This window comes from Vipera ursinii (genome assembly GCF_947247035.1).
Source record: "Vipera ursinii genome assembly, chromosome: 2".
Lineage (NCBI taxonomy): Eukaryota > Metazoa > Chordata > Lepidosauria > Squamata > Viperidae > Vipera > Vipera ursinii.
The window spans coordinates 96,378,515-96,400,877 of NC_139513.1; the positions used below are offsets into that span (position 1 = coordinate 96,378,515).

A 22,363-nucleotide genomic window follows, 5' to 3' on the forward strand; every position below is an offset into this window, starting at 1 on the left:
CCATCTTATAACACACTCTGCAGCAAAATGGGCAGAAAAGGAAACTGGGAAAGGAGGTAGCTGAGCATGAGCATGACAAGTGGCAGAGATTAATAGTGCACTTCACAGTAGTATCTACAAATCCAAGGCAATAGGTACAGATGAGAAATGGGCAATGCTAAACAGAGGGAAGCGGGTTTGAAATTCAACTTTTAAAGCAGAGCATCTGCATACAAGACTTTGTACCTTAACCAACAAAGGCACACAGGTCTGGGCAGCAATCTGTATTAATCTTCCATTCACAGACCAGTTTGTAATTAGGATTTATCAATAAAAATAACCCTTGAGTTTTTCCAATGTTTTCTCTGCTCACAAAACATTATAAAGGATGCTGTAGTTAAGATTTCTCCTTGTAGAAATATTGTTAATTACTTATTCATTTATGAACTAAGGACCTCAGGACAGTAACTCTCTAATTTCTTAGCTTAATTTAAATGATTTGAAAAATAGCCTTGGAAGTTAGTCTAATAACATAGTTTTCACTTTCAACCATGAATTTCCCTGCTGCAAATTTTCTGCAATAAACATACTTTCGGTATCACAGAAACACTAGTATGGCCAAGCATTTCTCTACATCCATGTATTATCTTTTGATAAGTGGAAATCTGCATCTTTTTCTAGTTTGCAATATTTTGGTTTTTTTGTTCCTATGTTAAAGTTATAAAAGTTGGAAAAATAAGAATATTGATACAATTGACTGAAATTTTAATGGATCTGACAAAAAAAGTCCATTTTATTCTTGCATCTTCTCAATTGTTTCTTCCTTGTATTTTCCTTTCTCTTTTCCAACTTGGCGAGACTTCGCCTTGCGTTCCAAAATCTTTTTGCGATCCTTGTCCAGCTTTAATCTTGTGATCACCACCTATGGAGTCAAAGCAAATATTTATGTATTTTTTCCTTAAATCTTCCAAGGCACCTCAGTATGAATAATTCACTACATTAAGTTATTTTAGCATAGAGTAAATTTGTTGCCCTTTTTTAAAAATTCTGCAGTTACGCCCCGCATTACAGCTTGTCTCAGAGGTTATTTTTTGCTTTCTTTTCAGCTTAACGACCCCCAGAATTTCCCCTGCTATGGAAAGCAATTGTTAGGTAAAACACCACTGCACCTCTTAGCAACAGCAGTTTTGGTTACTTATTACTTATTCCATTAGGCAAAGACTTTTCTTCTGCCCTGCTGCTCCTTCAATTTCCCCTACCTCTGCCTTTTTGGCCACCCTGCACTCTACTGCCTCCGCTGACTTTCACTGTCTCCTACTGAGGTGGCATGGTAGGTAGTAGGAGGCGTGCTCCGTTAAGGCAATTGCTAGCCTTTCGTGATGGCTGCCTTTCGGCTCTCCATCTCTGCTTGCCTGCACCTCGCTGCCACCACTTACCATGCCACTCATATCAATTTATGCCATCTTTTCCCACTGCTGAGAAGGCACACACCTGGCCGAGTTTCTAAGAACTGAAAATAATGCACTTGATTGGAATGCTAAATTAAGTGAAATGCAGAAGTGGGTCAATATTTAGCCGAGGAACAAAACATGGAAATAATGAATCCAAACAAAGTCACATAAAAGACAAGAATACATTATTCCTTTTGGAGAATCTTGAGCATGTTATAGTCTGGAACTAACAAATTTCTCAATTATGAATGTCTAACATCTGATGACCATATAAGAGATTTATTCCAAATTTTTATTATAAAGTATGATCCCAAGAAGTACAAAAAAAGCAGAATGACACAACCATGTAAACTGATAGTTCATTTAAACAAGTCATAACTATTTTAAACAATGCTAATATTTTTAGAATATAGCAGTTCTTAAAATGTTAGGCTTGCACAGTTCCTGGAATACTGCAGTAATAAATTTAATGTTTCTACACTTCCTACTGTATCACAAAACATCAAAAACAGTGACATTCTTGGTAAGCTTATTTTTACTCTCTTGCTGTTATTTGAATCATGTATTCAGTTTCTTATAATGGGATTTGAATCACATGACATTAGTTTACAGATCCAGAAAAATTAGCAATACAATGATTTGCTTAAAAATATGTCGGTGCAATGAGGGCACTATAATTTCTATAAACAGAAATAAATTAACAAAAAATACTATTTTGCAGCCCTTTCTTATCCACACAAGCATCAAGAGGCAGTCTTTCATGCAGAGACAGAACATATTAGTCAGTTTGTTCCTTTGGTAGAAATTCTGCCTGCTGCCTTTCGGATACAGTCTTATCTTATCTGGTTCTTACTAACTACATTTTCTAAGAATAATACACCACTAATAAATTAAGTCAAGAAAACACACACCAGCATGTTCTTCAAAACATATTCAACATAAAAAATAGAAAGCCTAAGAGATAAAATATAACCACCACCACCCCACCTTTGGGGGAAATCTGTTTCTGGTGACTTTAGATATGTCTTTGCAGCAGTATGGAACTGGTTTGTCAATGCCTTTGGAATGTTTTTTTTCAACTTCTAGGTCTAATTAACACCCCTGGGCTTTCTTTATGGTGGTACCATCCAAATACTACCCAGGACTTGCTTAACAGAGGACAACTTTAATTTCAGAATGTAGTACAGTGGCTCCCAACCTTTTCTATACCCTGCACCCCTAGAACGCTTCTGATATATTCTTGCACCCCTTACAAAAGTTTGAAATAATGGCAACGAATTATGCATATACAGTATTTTGACAAACCAAGTTTTTACACCCCTTGGAATATCGTCTCATATCCCTGGTTGAGAACCCATGACTTAGTATGTACAATCATAAATCCCAAGTAGAATAACTGTTTGACTAATACTAAGAAAATTGTTTCAGAGAAATTAACCATTGTTCTACACCAGCTTTGTGAAAGATGGATGCCATAATTACAAGTGATGTTACACACATGAGCATCAGAATTCCTAGCCAGCAAACCCTTGTTGAAAATATAGGGGAAGGTTAATTTATTCTATTTCTATTAAGAGATGGCCCAGAAAATAAGGTAGTAGTAGTTCTTATCACAAAAAGGCCCTTTGTCTAAAATACACTTTTTAAATACATAAATTGTAAAATTAAAAAGTTACATTCTACAAGCCATTTCTTAAGATGGCTGACAACCAAAATAATCTCTAGAAATTAAATAATGGTCTGAACCAACTTTATTATCTTTCTTCCACCTGCTCTTTGCCTTATACAATACAATCAACATTTAAAATTAATTTTTGTCCCAAATTTTGATTAAAAACATTAAACAAGCCCGTATTATACTTTATTATGACTTTGTACAACTTTCTATTTCAATGCATTCATTTCTGAAATTAGTAATTAACATTATATAAGTATGAAATGTGTGTAAATAATCATGATTAAAACTCACCTTACTAGGGTGAATGCCCACATGTACAGTTGTGCCATTAGCTTTCTCACGCTGTACACGCTCAATGTAGATAACATACTTCTTTCTATATACCTGGACTACCTTGCCAATCTGCTGTCCTTTATAATGGCCCCGAACAACCTAGAAATAAAGATATTTTTTAAATTATTACATTTTAATACAATTAGTACAATATTAATTTTCATAGCAGGAAGTGCAAGAATACTTTTTGAATGATCCTAGCATCCTAACATGATCTCATACACTCATAATATAGTAACACTAGTTGTAGTTGTGAAGCAATGAAGACAAGGATCAAACATGTCAAACTCACGATGTCATGTGACATTGCCCAATGTATCAGGACAGTTTTGCCATTGCCGGCAATGGTATGGGCGTGGCTTCTGGATAACGCATCCGGCCCACTGGCCGGGAGTTTGACACCCCTGCTTTAGATGGAGCATGTCACCCTGTTTACTGTTCCTTAAAGCAGTTATGACTGTGAGAGATAGTGGAAGCTGGGAATGGAGCGGAAGTGATCACAGGCATAAACAATAAAGATACAAGGGCTGAGCCCACTAGCAGTCTTAAGGTAGCAAATTAACCCAAGCTAACAAAAAGCCTGGGAAGAAAGGTTTTAACTCAAGAGACTCTGCTGTAATGAGTTCACTATAAATGAATTTATGCTTTCTCTGTTGAAGTTCCTGTCCTATGTAACATCCAGATAGCCCCAACCACCTTAGCCTCCCAGAAGGCTGTTAAAACTTGGGTCTTCCCCAAGTAGTAGGGAAGCTGAATTTACGTGATTTATGGACTCATTATGTAGTGCTTTGGTTATTTTTTCCGTTGTATTGTACTGGTTTAATTGCTTATGGATTTCATTATTATTCATAGAAGAAATGCAGGGGTTAACATACTTGAACTTCATCGTCCTTTCGGATGGGCATAGAGCGAACATTGTACTTCTGCCTCAATTCTTTGGACAGGGGTGAAGACATGATCTTCCTCCGAATGTGAGATGGAGCATTGAAGTGCCGTTTGCGATTCTTGCTGCGATCCGAAGTCACAAATGGATTGAACTTCATTTTGACTGGAGAAAACACACATTAAATAATTAAGTATTCATTGAGAAATATATTAAGATTGGAACTGCTATACATGGGCTGCCATTTTGCTTCCAGGCACAATTCAAGGTGATGATTATCACTATTAAAGCCCTTCATAGCTTAGGACCAGGTTATTTAAGGGACTGTCTTCTCCCAGTTGTTTCTACCCATCCATAGTTCCTGACCTCTGAAATTTTCCCTTCAGAAATCAAGATGAACCCAATCATGTTGACCTTTCGTAAGACAATGAAGACTTGGTTGTGTGCCTGGGACTCAGGATCTCAAGTGAGTTAAAGTGTGCCCTTTTCTTGTTTGTATTAACATCCATGGCAATAGTTCTAATTGGCCAATTATATCTATATAATCTCTATATATCTATATCTAAACTGATTTTGTTTCTACATTTTAGGATGTACGCAACCCCAAATCACTTGAGATGGAGAGCTATAAAATCAAATAAATAATTGTAAGAACAACTAGGCAGATATAATTGTAGTATTTTTTAGGCCAAGAGTATATCAGAATGTATAGGTAATATCACTTATATCTATGGGAACTCCAAACTACTTTTGCATTTTGGACATAAGGGTGGGAATATGACAGTTTATAAAACATACACAAATTTTATTTCTTCCCTCCTCTAACAATGTCCTACAATATGCTTTCCATATAGGTCTCAGATTACGAATCTTCAGCGTAGTATTTCTATATACCAACATAACCAATAAAACCGTGAGAGCTTATAGTCCTGGCAGGTTGTATATTTTTTTACCTACAATAAATAACCTTTTTCGTATGTAGATTTGCCCTTACGTCTCTTAAAGTAAGTAAAAAGCTCAGTTAGTAACCTGAAAACAAAGAATGCAACTGTCAAAAAATTCCTAAGCAGAAGTACTCTTAAATTTCACTTATGTTCACAATACCCATTTCTTTGCAAGCTTATGTAAGATATCAACTGAAACACTGCAAGATTCTCAACGATCCCCAAATAAATCACTGTAACCCTTTCATTAGGGGGGCTAGCAGACGAATTCTGAAAAGGGCCCATCTCTCCAGTATCAACCCAGGGGGGACAAAAATATTGGAATGAAAAACGGCAAGCCACCTCCGAACGATTTTAAGTTACTGTTCTAAGCTCTCATCCTGCTGAGGCTGAACTACAGCCCTCGAGTCTACGCTGTCATTCAAAGAAGACCCTTAGCAGCAGCTTGAAGACAACATGCCCCAGCAGCCTCCACCAGGGAACAGAGTTTACGGCAGGGGTCTTCAAACTCGGCCCTTTTATGACTCATGGACTTCAACTCCCAGAATTCCTCAGCCAGGCATGCTGGCTGAGGAATTCTGGGAGTTGGTCCATGAGTCATAAAAGGGCCGAGTTTGAAGACCCCTGGTTTACGGGGCCCATCAGATATTAGTAGGAGAGATCGACGGGCAGAAGGGCCGCCGCAGAAATGACGTCCTGAAGTTTCTACTGCTCAAAATACAGGAGCGGCAACGCAGGGCTCTCCACTTTTTGCATTTCTTCACAAATCCCAACAGAGAACCTAGCGCCAACGAACGGATGGCAGCGGATTACAAAAGCCCACTCCACCATTTTTAATCCTTACCTGCAGCTCGATCGGCGATGGCCGCCCGGAAAGAGTTTGCTCCTACTTCCGCCGGTTCTAGTGAGCTTTCCTCGAGGTCTCGCGAGAATTTGCCTCATCTCTGAGAATGTTTGAGTAGAAAGATGTGGGTCGGCGCCACCTTGCGTCCATGCCACGAAGTAATAGCAAGCGGCGCTGGGCGTCTCAATTCCTGTTATTTATCAATGCATTTTTTCCTCCCACCTTTTTTGATTCAGGCTCAGAGCACGTTCACCCCTTCATTCTTTCTCTTTCCATTCGCAAAAGCCGCGTTCCTGCTTATTCAATTAAGGCTTTCACTCATTCCATTCTTCCGTCGCCCATTTCTTGTGACTATCCCCTCGTTTCAACGTCCCCCATATATAGGACAGAAGCTTTCAGGAAAAAAAATCTCATTGGAGGGTGTGCGCGCCCGCGGTTTGTGTGTCTCTGTGTTAGTGGTGATGAAATGGAAGAGACCGCAAAAAGTAAAGAAACGGCAACGATCCCTCTCAAATTGCAAGCCATTTTAAAGAAATTCTGTGCGTTTGAATTGGATCGTATTTACTACGCATGCTTTCCTTTTTGGGAGCGAGAAAACTGAACTGGATCCAAGAAGACAAGCGTGCAGTGAAGGGACTGTACAAATAATGCATGATTACTATAATACAGACTTGGCATGAGTTCTTGCCCAATTCCTAGGAAAAGCTCCCCTACATTTTCATAAAGATTTTAATCAAGAACGAATGAAAACGGAGATGATTGACTGAGACTACGAATGTTCATTGATAATTCCCCGACTAATGTAAAGGCATCATACCTTGAACAAATTAACTTCTCTTAACAATGGTATTTAAAAACACAACATGTAACTAACGTTTTCCTGAAGAATTAGCATTGAAATACATGTTGTTCTCCAAATATAGGGAAATCTAAAACTCACTGCTACTCTAATAGACATGTTATTTGACTAAATCACACTACTGCATGAGTTGAAAAACAAAACAAAGGAAATTTAGCAAAAAAGAGATCTCAATGGGTCTTAATATTAGGTGTTCTATTTTTTTACTTAAGCCAATATTCTGTTGATTTAGCATTATCTTGCATTTATCTTTTTTTCTTAATGATAAAAAACAAAATTGAAACAAAACAAGTGACAGACAAAACCTTCCACTTCAAAAAGATTCATCTTCATTTCCACAGGAGAAAAGCGTAGGCAATCAGAAATGACTATGTGTACATTGTTTTCAGGTTTTTACAAATGGAATCCATGCAAATAGTACAAAATCCATCAGAATAAAAATTATTTCTTAAGGAACAATTGTGGGAATGTCTAAACATTTTATAGAAAATTCAAGAAAGAAAAGGATGGTAAAAAAAACCCAGCAAGAATTTCAAAATAAGAAAAATATATTTTCTATACCTGCACCAAAGTAAAAATAAACAAGTTGGGCAAATTGGAGGAGCATGCATTTCTACAAGTTTGTCCCACTGAACTACTGGGATTTACTTCCAAAACAAAGTACCATATAACAATAGATAAAGGATTTCTGGCCCAAAGCAGTTTAATCAGATCATATTGATTTGATACTTTCAAATTTTAAAAGGTCACCCTTAAAAGACCACACATATTATTCTGACAAGAAATAATGACTGTTTCCAAACTGTAGTATTAGTAATCATACTGTTTCTTTTTAAGGGTACAGAAAAGCTAGAGAATACATCATTTGCATCCATCTTAGGTGATTATAAAATGTACAAAGCATCCCCAAATTATGAATCATGCTGTATATCAAAAGATTTGTAGTTATGAAAATTGGTGGATTCTATTGAAAGTCTCTATAAATCAATGCCAACATCATATAAAAATTATTAACATGCACGTATTTGCGTTATCATTTTGTCTCCCTACTCACCTGCTGAATGGATTAAAAAATTATTTTATACTCAGAACAGATACAGAAAAAAATGTTCACGTACAAAATGTGTTTCCTTTTATACAGTGTGGTACCTATCTCTTAAGAATCAGCAAAGTAGAAATTTCTTGGAAATTAACATTTCAGAGATGAGCATCTTACTGTGCAATGATTTGACTTCCAAAAGATAACGACAACTTCCTGTTTTTCCAGTATTTATGGAAGACATTCCTATATTTTAACATGATGCTCTTCTAACCTATTGGAATATTGACAAGTGTTGTCTTCATTGCTTTTCTTTTAAATTAAAAATTTTGACCTGGGCAGCTGAATGATCTGTATTTCAAAAAGTAAGAGAGAAATCTCCCAAATACAAAAACATATAATCTGCCTTAATTACAAATGAGACTTATTTATACTCATTTTTTTCTAATTGTTTCTATTTTTTAGGCCACTTCTATTACTGATCAAATATTGTTAGAAATAAGTACAAATATTTCAACCTTCCAGAAGAATGAAAGTATTACTATCATCTTTCTGCTAACCGTGCTAGAGAATCAAATCCTGGGAAGATTAAACCTTTTAAACCAGGTCTCTGACCTTCTTGATTTGGCAGCCCAGAAAGGGAGGCAGGCACTGCTACATGTGCGCTAGCAAATGGCTAGTGCTGGCAGGACGCTATGGGCAGCACTAGTGCCGGTGGGAGACTCTGGGGTGGAGTGGCGCTAGCGCCAGTGGGATGCTCAGGGCGATGTTAGCACCAGTGGGAAGCTTAGGGGCAGGTCAGCACTAGCGCTGGTGGGATGCTTAGGGCGGCGCTAGAGTGAGTGTGTGGAGATGAGTGCATGCACATGTGCGTGTTCACTGGCCATCCCTTTACACGGCCCAGTGGCCAAGCGGCCATGGCCCACAGGTTGGAGAACCCTGTTTTAAACAGTCACCCAGGAAACATTACTCAGCTGCCAAAAAGATAAGTTCATAGATTCTTGGTTTCTATTCATCTGGAAAATACATAATGCAAAATGATCAATAGACTGTTCGGAACATCTGGGTTAGTTTTTTTTTAAACAAAATGAAATATTGTTTAAATATTTAAATCAATATTATTGTTCAGTAAAAACAGTACAGGTAGTCCTTCAGTTACGATCATAATGGAGCCTGGTCATCATGGTCACAAATCGTGAGTCGTAAAACAAATGCTGTGCTCATAAAGCAGCCACTGCAGTCATCAAGAGAACACCATCATTGGAACTTTGAATATGGGTCATAAGTAGCCCTAAGGCAGATATGTCGTAACTTCAACAATTGCTAAATGACTGGCTGTATGTTGAGGACTACTTGTGCTGTATGATTGTCCAGTTCTGTAATTCTTGGATAAAATCTGAGTTAAATAACTAAAAATCTTGACCCCAAGTCACCTTTCGAGATTTCAAAACATAATTATACCAATTAGATCTGTTGGATCTAATTTTAAATCATAAATGATAATAAACTTCAAGAAACACTGATTGAGAACGGTACATATAAAACCACATTCCCTTGCAAATGATGCTAACTTTCAAAGACTATGATTGGTTGTTTGGGAAGTTTATTTCTTTCTGCACCCTTATGTTTCCAACGGCTTGTGTGACATTTGTCAATTGAGATGATACGAAGAAAAGTCGACAGCTGTGGGCTTTTTCTTGTATGCTTCTTCATACACAACTAGGCTGAAGACTGCTTTGTTACTGCATCTTTCCCAGTTGGATTTTCTTCCAGGCTTCAGAGGCTGTAAAAATGCAGGAGTCAAGAATCCCAGCCACAGTAAATGTTCCACCAATGATGGCACAAATCTGAAATGAATAAAGAAGAAGGAAATATTGAGCACTGTTTGCCTTCCCTGCCCTCCCCTCCAATTTCCTTCCCCACAACCCTCAGAAAGATCTCCTCAGGCACACTAGATGCAGTTAATGTAAATTTAATCCATGAGCTAAATAAAAAAATTGAGCCTTTTCTTAAATACAGTATAAAACACCTTAGTGTTATGGTTGGGTTTTTTCTGAATTCTTTACATCTTAATAAATATTCCCTTTAAAAAAATTGGGTGCTTCTCAACCCTTTTTCCACCTTTCATCTCATTCTTCCTGGTTACATTAGAATCACATTGGGTTGAGATCATGTCATTTTGGGATTAGAAAATTGGTTGTTAAGCTAAGTGGTTGATAACTGAAAAAATGACTGAGCTTATGATCTTACTTCCTAAAAAGCAGAGACATCACCCTGCCAACAAAAGTGCGTATAGTCAAGGCTATGGTCTTCCCAGTTGCAATGTATGGCAGTGAAACCTGGACCATAAGAAAGGCTGAGCGCCAAAGAATTGAAGCCTTTGAACTCTGGTGCTGGAGAAGACTCCTGCGAGTCCCTTGGACTGCAAGGTGATCAAACCGGTCAGTCCTAGAGGAGATCAACCCTGACTGCACTTTAGAAGGCCAGATCTTGAAGCTAAAACTCAAATACTCTGGCCACCTAATGAGAAGGAAGGACTCACTGGAGAAGAGCCTAATGCTGGGAAAGATTGAGGGCAATAGAACAAGGGGACGACAGAGAATGAGGTGGCTGGATGGAGTCACTGAAGCAGTAGGCGTGAGCTTAGATGGACTCCAGAAGATGGTAGAGGACAGGAAGGCCTGGAGGAACACTGTCCATAGGGTCACGATGGGTCGGACACGACTTCGCAACTAACAACAACAACAAGAGTGCAATATAGCATTAAGGATCTTCCCAACTAATCACCCCATACATGAAGTAAAATATACTAGGATGACATTTGCTTCCATTCTGCCTTCCTCCATTCCTTTCTTCCCTCTGTTGTGGTTGCTTCTAGTTACAGCTGTTTAGTGCTGTTCAGATTATTTTGAGTAGCATTCTTTAATCATGGTTTTAGGAGTATATCTGACTAAACTCAGTGTGCCTTACTCCGGATATACATGTATAGGATTTCGGCGATGCGAGACTATTACCCTATGAACATTAGCTGTGAGTGGCTTCGATGGAATTTACTTCTGGATGGACATTATAGCAGCCTTCTTCCAAATGGATGCCCTCCAGATATGTTGGCCTCAATCCCACTAACTGGCTGGGCATTATGCTAATTGCGGCCATCGGAAAAACTAAGTTGTGAAGGATGCTTTATCTTTTTGGGCTACATACTAAATTTGACGAAAACACTATTAGGTTCAAGGTGTTAGTGATGACTTACAAAGCCCTTCATGCATTGGTCTAGATTACCTACGGCAACACCTGCGGCCGGCGTCAACTTCCCTCCGTCCAGTGCGCTCCCACAGAGAGGGCCTCCTCAGGGTGCCTCCGATCAAAGAATGCCGATTGGTGGCCCCCAGGGGGAGAGCGTTCTCTGTGGGCGCGCCAGACCTGTGGAACCGCTTACCGGTTGAGCTCCGGATGGCCCCCGACCTTCGCTCCTTCCGGCGCGATCTCAAAACCTTCTTTTTTGAACAAGCTGGCCTGGTCTGACGGGATGGGGTTGGGTTTTTTTTATAATTAGTTTAAACTTTTAATATGTATCAATTACTACAGGCATAGTTGTTTAATCACTTTTTAATTTTTGTATCCTGTTTTTTATTATGTATTGCCCTGTTCACCGCCCTGAGTCCTTCGGGAAAAGGGCGGTATACAAATTAAATTATATTATTATTATTATTATTATTATTATTATTATTATTATTATTATTATTATTATTATTATTATTATAATATTATTTTATTATTATTATTATTATTATTATTATTATTATTATTATTGTACACAGGACATGTAATACTGAGATTACTATCTAAAAGAATAATTATTCCATTGTGAAGAGAACTAGGAATGAGATTACAGGTAGTCCTCGATTTACAACAGCTCCTTCAGTGATCATTTGTAGTTATAACTGCACTGAAAAATGTGACTCATGACCGTTTTCACACTTACAACCATGACTGCATCCCCTTATCATGTGATCAGAATTTAGACGCTTGGCAACTGACTCATATTTATGACGGTTGCATTGTCCAAGGAGGTCATATGATCCCCTTGGGAACCTTCAGACAAGCAAAGTCAATAGGGGAGTCAAGTTCACTTAACAGCCATGTTGCTAACTTAACAACTGCAGTGATTTACTTAATGACTATGGCAAGAAAGGTCATAAAATGGGGCAAAACTCACTTAACAAATGTCTCACTTAGCATTACAAATTTTGGGCCCAATTGTGATCGCGACTACCTGAATATAGAACTTCAATAGCAGTAACAGAAGCAGTGGGGGAGGAATTGCTAATTTCTCTGTGTATTTTCTATTCAGATATTTGTGTTCAGTGAGCTCAGTGAGATGGAAATATGTTTCCGTGAAAAAAGAAATAAGTTAATGCCTTTTTCAAAGCATAGCTAAAATTCTGGGAAATAAAAACCACAGAAAGAAATGGAAGAAACTGATCTCTTTACATTTTTTTTCTTTTTTGCAAAATGAAATGTTTTTCCCAACTACTCCTCTTAGTTCATTTACCCTGCCTTCTACCAAAAGTGATGCACAGTTACTTTTTAGGGAATATGACAGCAGAGTGAGTTAGGTAAGTTCAACCAATACAAATCAGCTGACCCAAGAGGTTTTAAACCACAAGATGGGAAAGGAGAAATACTTGATGTATTGAAGCAGGAAAGTATGACTTCACATTTCTAAACATAAGAAAAATGTAATTCCACTTCTATTTAAACAATGAAACACCCTCTACATACAGAGCATTCTCTGAACCTGTTAAAACAACTGGATTTCTTAGGACAGCCACCATTTCACTTCAACAATTAATGAGCTAGGACATTTATTACACAAAATGTCACTATCTCATGATTATACAACAATCAATAAACAGGACAAGGCCAGAAGAATACTCTGAACTGTGTGAAGACATGAGTCACAAAAAACGTAAATAATGTCTCTAGTTCCTCTTATGTTGAGTCAATGAATAATTTTTGTGTGGGCCAGAAGGCTATAGTCCTCTCCACAATCATGAAAACTCAACTCCAGGTCAATCATGATGCAGTAGGGACTTGGGACAACAAAAATGGTAATGGGCTGGAGTGTAACTTTCCTAGGTTTGAAAGGCCTAAGATAATATTTGTCTGAAATGGTATAGGGTTTCCTGCCTGAGCAGCGGGTTAGACTAGAAGACCTCTAAGGTCCCTTCCAGCTCTGTTGTTGTTGTTGTTATTTGTCCTACGAGCCTACTCTAGTTTTTGTCTTAGCAAAGAGGCTGGTTATCTCAACCTAACAGAAATGCAAGGACAGTATTTACAAGAAGAATTTCTAGTAATAATAGAAAAAAAGGCTGATATCACTAAAGCACATATGAACAGGCATTGTCCCTTCGATGAAGAACTTTACACCTAAAGCTGGAACATGATTGTTTGTTGACTTCATACTCTGTCTACTAGCATTAGAAAACAAGCCAAGATGTGAGAAGTTCAACTGGATCCCAGTGCCAAAGAAGCAGATTCAGAAAAGGAAGAATGCTAAAATAGGCAAGCTGCTATTAACATATAGAACAGATCAGAAACCAGGTCAAATGGGCAAATGACAAGGCTTATGATAAGAAATAGGAAAAGAGCACTAAAATAAAAAAGCCAATTGGCATTCAAACATTCCAAAAATTACAACAAAAGAAGAACTGAAAATACAAATTTACATTTACGTACTTTTTTGTTTTGTACTGAATGGTATATCGGAATAGTGTGTAATATGTGGCCCTCCAGATGCTGTGTAACTACAGTTCCATGAAGTCCTGATTTCATAATGAACAAACTGCATTTCTCTCTACTTTATTAGCATAATGTATTAGCATAATGAGATATAATAAACATAATAAAGATATAATAAAGAAAAAGAGTGTTTCATTACAGTACATATAACCATAATGGAGCCTGCCAATTAAGGTTATATGTCATGATGGTTGTAAACTGGGTTGGTCATATGACCGTTCATATTTTATGACCATTTTTGTGGCCATCATTATGAAAACACAATATCTGTAAAACAAACACTCAAAAACATCTCCCTTTTTATGATTCTGTATTGCCTTAATTTAGGGTAGAGTGGATGGAGTTGAGCGTTTACTGGCCGGAGGCCCTTCCTGCTGCCATGCAGAGTTCACAGCAGATATTTTTTTCTTTGCGTCCCAGGAGAGAAACATCTACCAGCACCTAGGATTGAACTCTCAACCTTTTGAGTGGGAGATGAGTGTCTTCACCACTAGGCCACTTGTGGTCATTAAACAAGTGATGCAGTCATTAAGTGAACCCATTGTTCATTATGATGGGGTTTTGTCCAAAATTGGAAGTAACTTCCAGTTTTCGGCAAAACCATTAGAAAATGTGGTTACATGACTGCAGTGTGCCACAAACGCCTATAAATACAGTAATGTTGCTGAGTGTCCGAAGTATGTGGAGGGGGGAACCAGTGGAACTGTGAATCTGGATCCTAATTCCCTTTTTCTAGGTATGTTGCAATTCTGTTAAGCGACCGGACATAAGCCAAGGATTACCTGTACGAGAAAGCATAGCTGGGCAATTCCCTAATATAGTGCAACTTCTTGCTAATTTGCTTTTTATGTTATCAGCCACTATTTATATCTCCACCCAATGCAAAGGCTGGAGAACAGAAGGTGCTAATTTGTTGTATACATTCTCACAACTCTGCCACGACTGAAGGAAGAAGCTAAAAGTAAGTTAACTAAACATTAAAGCTAAATAGAGTATGAAACACTCTTTCAAATTCTTCGTTACACCAGACTCCACCTTAAAACATAGAGTTTGGATGGAACTGTAAAGTGGACGATCCCATCTGGTGCAACAAAAGGTTTCCTTGAAACTAGCAAGGGCAGTTGAAATTACTTTTTAGTAAGCACTAATCAATTTCAGCAGGAAGATGTATTGGGGGGAGGGAGGGGGAGGGGGAGGCAAAGAAAACATCAATGTGCAGATATTCCTTGAGAACAAATATAGATGAATTCAATATTACAATATTAGAATTCTAGCATTCTAGGGCAGGATTACAGTGTGTGATGAAAATAAAATCTTTGCATACTAGAGATGATGTTTGTGAATATAACTGTGGCAATACAAGTTTGAGAATCTTTTACAAAATGCTACATTAAATGTTACAACATTAAAATCAAATTTAAAAATCCACAATTTAACCCCTCCCACTACACTCCCCACTCCATGTCTCAGCCTTTAGGCCAAAGCATCCAATACCTTTCCATTTTCCTACCTGAACCATTTTCTGCTTTCTGGATGCGTCTGGGAGAGTTCCGCATTTCAGCTCTTTTCTTTCTTAAATCTCTAGCATATACATTCAGTTTATGAATCAGCAAGGACAAGAGGGTAACAGTAACTTACCGACGTGATAAATCTGTACAAAGGCTGTCGTCTTTCTGTGTACTTCACTGTAATAGGGCTCAAATCATATCGAAACCAAATGGCTGGAATAATGCGCCCTGTGTGGCTATATGTTACGTATTCCTAAAAAAGGATGCATGGCAGAGAATAAAAATATATATATAAAACAGACACCTAAGAAGTCTGCGTGCACCTACTCACTTTCCCCTAAGATACTGATAGTCTTTGAGATGATTAATGGAATGCAGATTTAGTTAACTTTAAAGAGCAGGCCCTTCAAAATCATTTGGACTTAAACTAGTAATGATTTTTATGATACTAATTTCACAGGGCCTACTCTACATATGACTACAACTTGATCTAACTCAATTATGGTATGGATATCACAAAATTAACACCTCCTGTGAAGTAAAGTAGCAGTTACAATTTTCTGGGCTATGAGAGAAAATCAATGTTTTTAGATCCTGTGATTTTAAAGTAGCTTTTTTAATTCCTGAAGTTCAAAAGGTTAGAAACTTTCCAAAACTGGTGGATAATTGAAGTGCATATTAAAAAATACCTTGAGAAACAATGAAAGGAATAGAAATAATAATTTAAAAGAATTCAGAACATAGCATTATGTAGTAGGAAATCTGTGTAAAAGTAAATTCTTTTATATGAGATTAGCAGGGTTGAAGAGAACTATAGGAATGTTTAAACAGGAGTTTTTGTAAAGGGAAGCAAGTATCCTGGACAGAGAAAAATATACCTAACAGATAGGAAGGATCTATCTCAAAATCTATTAATCCAGCCATGCTTCAACTATATAAGACAGTTACTCACAAATCAGGAAGCATTGACTGTTCAATCAATTTATAGCCTATGTCAGTTTATCATATTCATATATATATATATATATATATATATATATATATATATATATATATATATATATATATATATATATATAAGAGTTAACATTTGAAACATATCTTCCCTTGCAGAAAAAAAGCTAACAGAGCGAGAGAGACCTTGTGGCTTAGAGGCAAATAACACTGCCTCATATGCAATCAGCCCATGGTTCGAATCTCAGAAGGGTATGGCTGGCTGATGACGACTAATGAGTCAGAAATGCATTTCAGTTTCCCGTTAATTCTTTGTTAGTAATTTACACACACACACACACATATATATATATATATATATATATATATATATATATATATATATATATATATATATATATATATATATATATATATATATATATATATATTCTCTTTGTGTGTATTGGAACACAACAAAAAAAGGGAGGAAAAAAAGCAAATTGGACATAATGTCAAACAAAACTCCAAAAATGGGCCGGACAAAATTATTGGCACCCTTAACTTAATATTTGGTTGCACACCCTTTGGAAAAAATAACTGAAATCAGTCGCTTCCTATAACCATCAATAAGCTTCTTACACCTCTCACCTGGAATTTTGGACCAATCTTCCTTTTCAAACTGCTCCAGGTCTCTCTTATTGGAAGGGCACCTTTTCCCAACAGCAATTTTAAGATCTCTCCACAGGTGTTCAATGGGATTCAGATCTGGACTCATTGCTGGCCACTTCAGAACTCTCCTGCACTTTCTTGCCATCCATTTCTGGATGTTTTTTGACGTATGTTTGGGGTCATTGTCCTGCTGGAAGACCCAAGATCTTGGACGCAAACCCAGCTTTCTGACACTGGGCTCTACAATGCGACCCAAAATCCTTTGGTAATCCTCAGATTTCATGATGCCTTGCACACATTCAAGGCACCCAGTGCCAGACGCAGCAAAACAACCCCAAAACATCATTGAACCTCCACCACATTTCACTGTAGGTACTGTGTTCTTTTCTTTGTAGGCCTCATTTCATTTTCGGTAAACAGTAGAATGATGTGCTTTACCAAAAAGCTCTATCTTGGTCTCATCTTTCCACAAGACGTTTTCCCAGAAGGATTTTGGCTTACTCAAGTACACTTTGGCAAACTGTAATCTTGCTTTTTTATGTCTCTGTGTCAGCAGTGGGGTCCTCCTGGGTCTCCTGCCATAGCGTTTCATTTCATTTAAACGTCGATGGATAGTTTGCGCTGACACTGATGCTCCCTGAGCCTGCAGGACAGCTTGTATTCCTTCGGAAATTGTTTGGGGCTGCTTATCCACCATCCGGACTATCCTGCATTGCAACCTTTCATCAATTTTTCTCTTCTGTCCACGACCAGGGAGATTCGCTACAGTGCCATGGGTTGCAAACTTCTTGATAATGTTGCGCACTGTGGACAAAGGCAAATCTAGATCTCTGGAGATGGACTTGTAACCTTGAGATTGTTGATATTTGTGCACAATTTTGGTTCTCAAGTCCTCAGACAGCTCTCTTCTCCTCTTTCTGTTGTCCATGCTTAGCGTGGCACACACAGACACACAATGCAAAGACTAAGTGAACTTTTCTCCTTTTTATCTGCTTTCAGGTGTGATTTTTATATTGCCCACACCTGTTACTTGCCCCAGGTGGGTTTAAAGGAGCATCACATGCTTGAAACAATCTTGTTTACCCACAATTTTGAAAGGGCGCCAATAATTTTGTCCGGCCCATTTTTGGAGTTTTGTTTGACATTATGTCCAATTTGCTTTTTTTCCTCCCTTTTTTTGTTGTGTTCCAATGCACACAAAGGGAATAAACCTCTGTATAGCAAAACATGTGTTCCTGCAATACTTTTCTGTGAGAAATACTTGATTTCCTGGAAAAATTTCTGGGGTGCCAACAATTTTGGCCATGACTGTATATATATATATATTCCCCCGCACATGCGTGCTAGTCGTTTCCGACTCTAGGGGCCGGTGCTCATCTCCGTTTCATAGCCGAAGAGCCAGCGTTTGTCCGAGGACGTCTCCGTGGTCATGTGGCCGGCATGACTAGACGCCAAAGGCGCACGGAACGCTGTTACCTTCCCACCGTAGTGGTCCCTATTTTTCTACTTGCATTTTTACGTGCTTTCGAACTGCTAGGTGGGCAGAAGCTGGGACGAGTAACAGGCGCTCACTCTGTTACGCGGCACTTGGGATTCGACCCGCCAAACTGCCGACCTTCTGATCGACAAGCTCAGCGTCCTAACCCACTGAGCCACCGCGTCCCTTTACGGAATCCCATCCGTCATCCTCAGGCTGGTGGCTTCAGCTTCCTTCTTCTGGTGGCTTCATGCTTCTCCCAGAAGAAGGAAGCTGAAGCCACCAGCCTGAGGATGACGGATGGGATTCCGTCGAAACGTTGCTCCTACACCTTCAATTCTACGCGGGGAAAAATCCGAATGACCAAAGATCCATATATATATATATATATATATATATATATATATATATATATATATGTGTGTGTGTGTGTGTGTGTGTGTGTGTGTGTGTATGTATGTATCCTTTCCCATGTTAATCTGCAAATAATATTTTTCATTGCATGAAGTTGAAAAATATATACTTGAATATTCATATCTAAGCACATCTATGGGCTTGGGTGTGTTTTTGAGCTGTAAATTGGGAACTTTGAAAAACAGAATTTTCTATTCCTATCAGATTGATTGACTGAAACACATTCCAGTTAAATATTTCAACCTTACTTTTTAATTTTCTTTTTTCTAGTCTTCCAGGAGAGGGAGCTATTTGTATGGTTTAAACACATTCATATTGAAAGAGCAACAGTGGACACAAGACTGGAAAATAATATTAAATCAAGCCTTTTTAGAAAAGGATGTAATGTCTTTACCTTATTGGCTACAGTATATTGGTATGAGTAGCGCTGTTTGCCACTCATGTCTTCATACACAGTAGGAACAATCTTCAGTATATAATCATGAGAAGCAAGGGCTGTGTAAACAGAATATACCTCTTTTTTGAGAAACCAAAAAACAACAACAACAGAAGTGCTGTTCTGGTGTATAGATTTCAAAGTACTGGTCTTGAACCTGGATTAATCCGTTCTTAATTAATTTCCAACTGAAAATAATACACACTTAATTCTCCTAATTTTTCTCAATATACAAGAATATAACTAGCCTTTTTTTGTGGACTGCCAGATGCTTTTACACATTCAGTAATTTTTCCAGTAAAACAAAAATCTAATTTGACCAGATATTGAAATATTATTCTGATTTGCAACTCTAAATTATCATATACATTAGAAAGTTTTCAATACTAACGTAACTAGTCCAATAAATTTGGAGAGAGTATATAATTTTCCATATGTTCAGTGTGACTCATTTGAAATTCAAATAACTTGTGTTTTTAAAAAAGCATTACATTTATGTCATGGGTCATATTACTACCAATGAAGGGTCATCATATTTAAAGTTGAAGAAATCATCTGACTGTTTGAGAGGAAGCTGGATAAATATATCATGGGGTTTTGAAGCATAATCTCATAGCAAATATAGAAATTCTATAGGACAGGAACTAGTCTTTCAGTAATAGCTAAATGGAATTATGTAGTTCCGAATTAAAGTTACCTTAAAGTAGTCTAATTTATTACCTCCTATAAGTAAATCGCACCATTGCACTCATTTCTCATGCTAGTAAAGTTATGCTTAAAATCCTACAAGCTAGACTCCAGCAGTATGTGGATCGAGAACTACTAGAAGTACAGGCAGGATTTCGAAGAGGCAGAGGAACTAGAGATCAAATTGCCAACATATGCTGGATCATGGAGAAAGCTAGGGAGTTCCAGAAAAACATCTACTTCTGCTTCATTGACTGTGCTAAAGCCACAAACTGTGGCAAGTTCTTAAAGAGATGGGCATACCAGATCATCTGTCGGACAAAATCGCTCGGATTCGGACCGGTCTGGACTCCGACTGGGCAGAGTCTGACGATCAGGACACGGGTGGTCTTGTCGATATTATCTGGGAGGAGTTTGATTCTGTGACTCCGGAGGAAGTGGACAGGATTATGGGGCGGCTGAGCTCCACCACATGTTTATTGGACCTGTGCCCTTCCTGGCTGGTTTATGCGGCCCGGGAGGGGACACGAGGCTGGTTCCAGGCGGTTATATTTGCTTCTTTGAGTGAGGGTAGTTTTCCCGCCGTCTTGAAAGAGGCGGTGGTGAGACCTCTCCTCAAGAAGCCTGCCTTGGACCCAGCTGTGTTGAATAACCTTCGTCCGGTCTCCAACCTTCGCTTTCTTGCGAAGGTTGTTGAGAGTGTGGTGGCGCATCAGCTCCCTCTGGTCCTGGATGAAGCGGATAATGTAGACCCGTACCAATCGGGTTTCAGGCCCGGGTACAGCACGGAGACGGCATTGGTCGCTCTGGTGAATGATCTCTGGAGGGCTCGGGACAGGGGACATTCCTCTGTCCTAGTCCTATTAGACCTCTCAGCGGCGTTCGATACCATCGACCATGGTATCCTGCTGCGGCGTCTCAGGGGATTAGGAGAGGGAGGTACGGTTTTGCAGTGGTTCTCCTCCTATCTCCTGGGACGCTCGCAGTCGGTGTTGGCAGGGGGGCAGAGGTCGACCTCGAGGTCTCTCGTTTGTGGAGTTCCTCAGGGGTCGGTCCTCTCGCCTCTCCTGTTCAACATCTACATGAAACCGCTGGGTGAGATCATTCGTGGTTTTGGAGTTGGGTATCATCAGTACGCCGATGATACCCAGCTTTTCATTTCGACCCCAAACCACCCCAGTGATGCCCTCGACGTGATGTCCCGTTGCCTGGAGGCGGTTCGGGTCTGGATGGGGAGGAACAGACTTCAACTCAACCCCGACAAGACTGAGTGGCTGTGCATACCGGCATCCCGGGATATTCAGAACATTCCATCTCTTTCCATGGGGGGTGAACTATTACCCCCCGTAGATAGGGCTTGCAACTTGGGAGTCCTTCTAGATTCACGGCTCACTTTGGAAGACCATATAGTAGCTGTGACTAGGGGGGCCTTCGCCCAGGTTCACCTGGTGCGCCAGTTTAGTTTAGTTTAGTTTATTAATATTTCTATACTGCCCTTCTCCCGAAGGACTCAGGGTGGTGAACAGGGCAAGAATAAAATGCAAAGTTACAAATATTAAAAAAGATTAAATAGTTGCCCATTAAAAACAATTAATACAATACGTTTATAAAAACCCCAAAAATACAGCAATAAAAGACCCCAGCAATCCCCTATCAGGCCAGGCCGGCTTGTTCGAATAAAAATGTTTTCAGATCGCGGCGAAAGGAGCGAAGATCGGGCGCCATCCGGAGCTCCACCGGTAACTGATTCCATAGCTCCAGAGCGCCCACAGAGAAGGATCTCCCCCTGGGTGCCACCAATCGACATTCTCTGATCGGTGGCACCCTGAGGAGGCCCTCTCTGTGGGAACGCACAGGGCGGAGGGAAGTTGATGCCGGCAGCAGGTGCTCCCTAAGGTACTCCAGACCCATGCCATGTAGGGCCTTAAACACCATTACCAGTACCTTGAATCTCACCCAGAAGACAACTGGTAACCAATGCAGCTCATGGAGCAGAGGTGTGACATGAGAGTATCGGGAGACTCCCAACACAACTCTCGCGGCTGCATTCTGTACCAGTTGGAGCCTCCGAGTGGTCCTCAAGGGCAGCCCCATGTAGAGAGCGTTGCAGTAGTCCAGACGAGAGGTCACAAGCGCGTGAGTGACCGTACATAAAGCATCCCGGTCTAGATAGGGCCGCAACTAGATAGGGCCTTGAGGACCACCCAGAGGTTACAACTGGTATAGAATGCAGCCGCGAGACAGACAATGTCAATTGGTGGCCCCCAGGGGGAGGTCCTTCTCTGTGGGCGCCCCGGAGCTATGGAATCGGCTGCCGGTTGAGCTCTGGATGGCGCCTGACATTCGCTCCTTCCGTCGCGATCTGAAGACATTCTTATTTGAACAAGCCGGCCTGGCCTGATGGGGGATGGGTTGGGTTTT

General features: G+C 39.4%; 2 protein-coding genes across 2 annotated transcripts in view; both read right to left on the minus strand.

The window, feature by feature from the left end:
* Positions 1-727: 727 nt before the first annotated feature.
* RPL26L1 (ribosomal protein L26 like 1) lies at positions 728-6,182 on the minus strand. The gene is made up of 4 exons (XM_083356939.1): positions 6,113-6,182; positions 4,317-4,489; positions 3,400-3,540; positions 728-901 (listed from the first exon to the last, which is right to left on the minus strand). The coding sequence occupies exons 2-4, from the start codon at positions 4,482-4,484 to the stop codon at positions 773-775; spliced, it is 438 nt and encodes a 145-aa protein (XP_083213065.1). The 5' UTR covers positions 4,485-4,489; positions 6,113-6,182; the 3' UTR covers positions 728-772.
* A 1,076-nt stretch (positions 6,183-7,258) lies between these two features.
* Positions 7,259-22,363, minus strand: part of ERGIC1 (endoplasmic reticulum-golgi intermediate compartment 1) — an 84,252-nt gene continuing 69,147 nt past the window's right edge. The window contains exons 8-10 of the mRNA XM_083354119.1: positions 19,214-19,314; positions 15,454-15,576; positions 7,259-9,857 (exon numbers count right to left, since the gene is read on the minus strand). Coding sequence (XP_083210245.1) covers positions 9,750-9,857; positions 15,454-15,576; positions 19,214-19,314 — 332 coding nt within the window. The 3' untranslated portion in view covers positions 7,259-9,749. The remainder of the gene's footprint in view (positions 9,858-15,453; positions 15,577-19,213; positions 19,315-22,363) is intronic.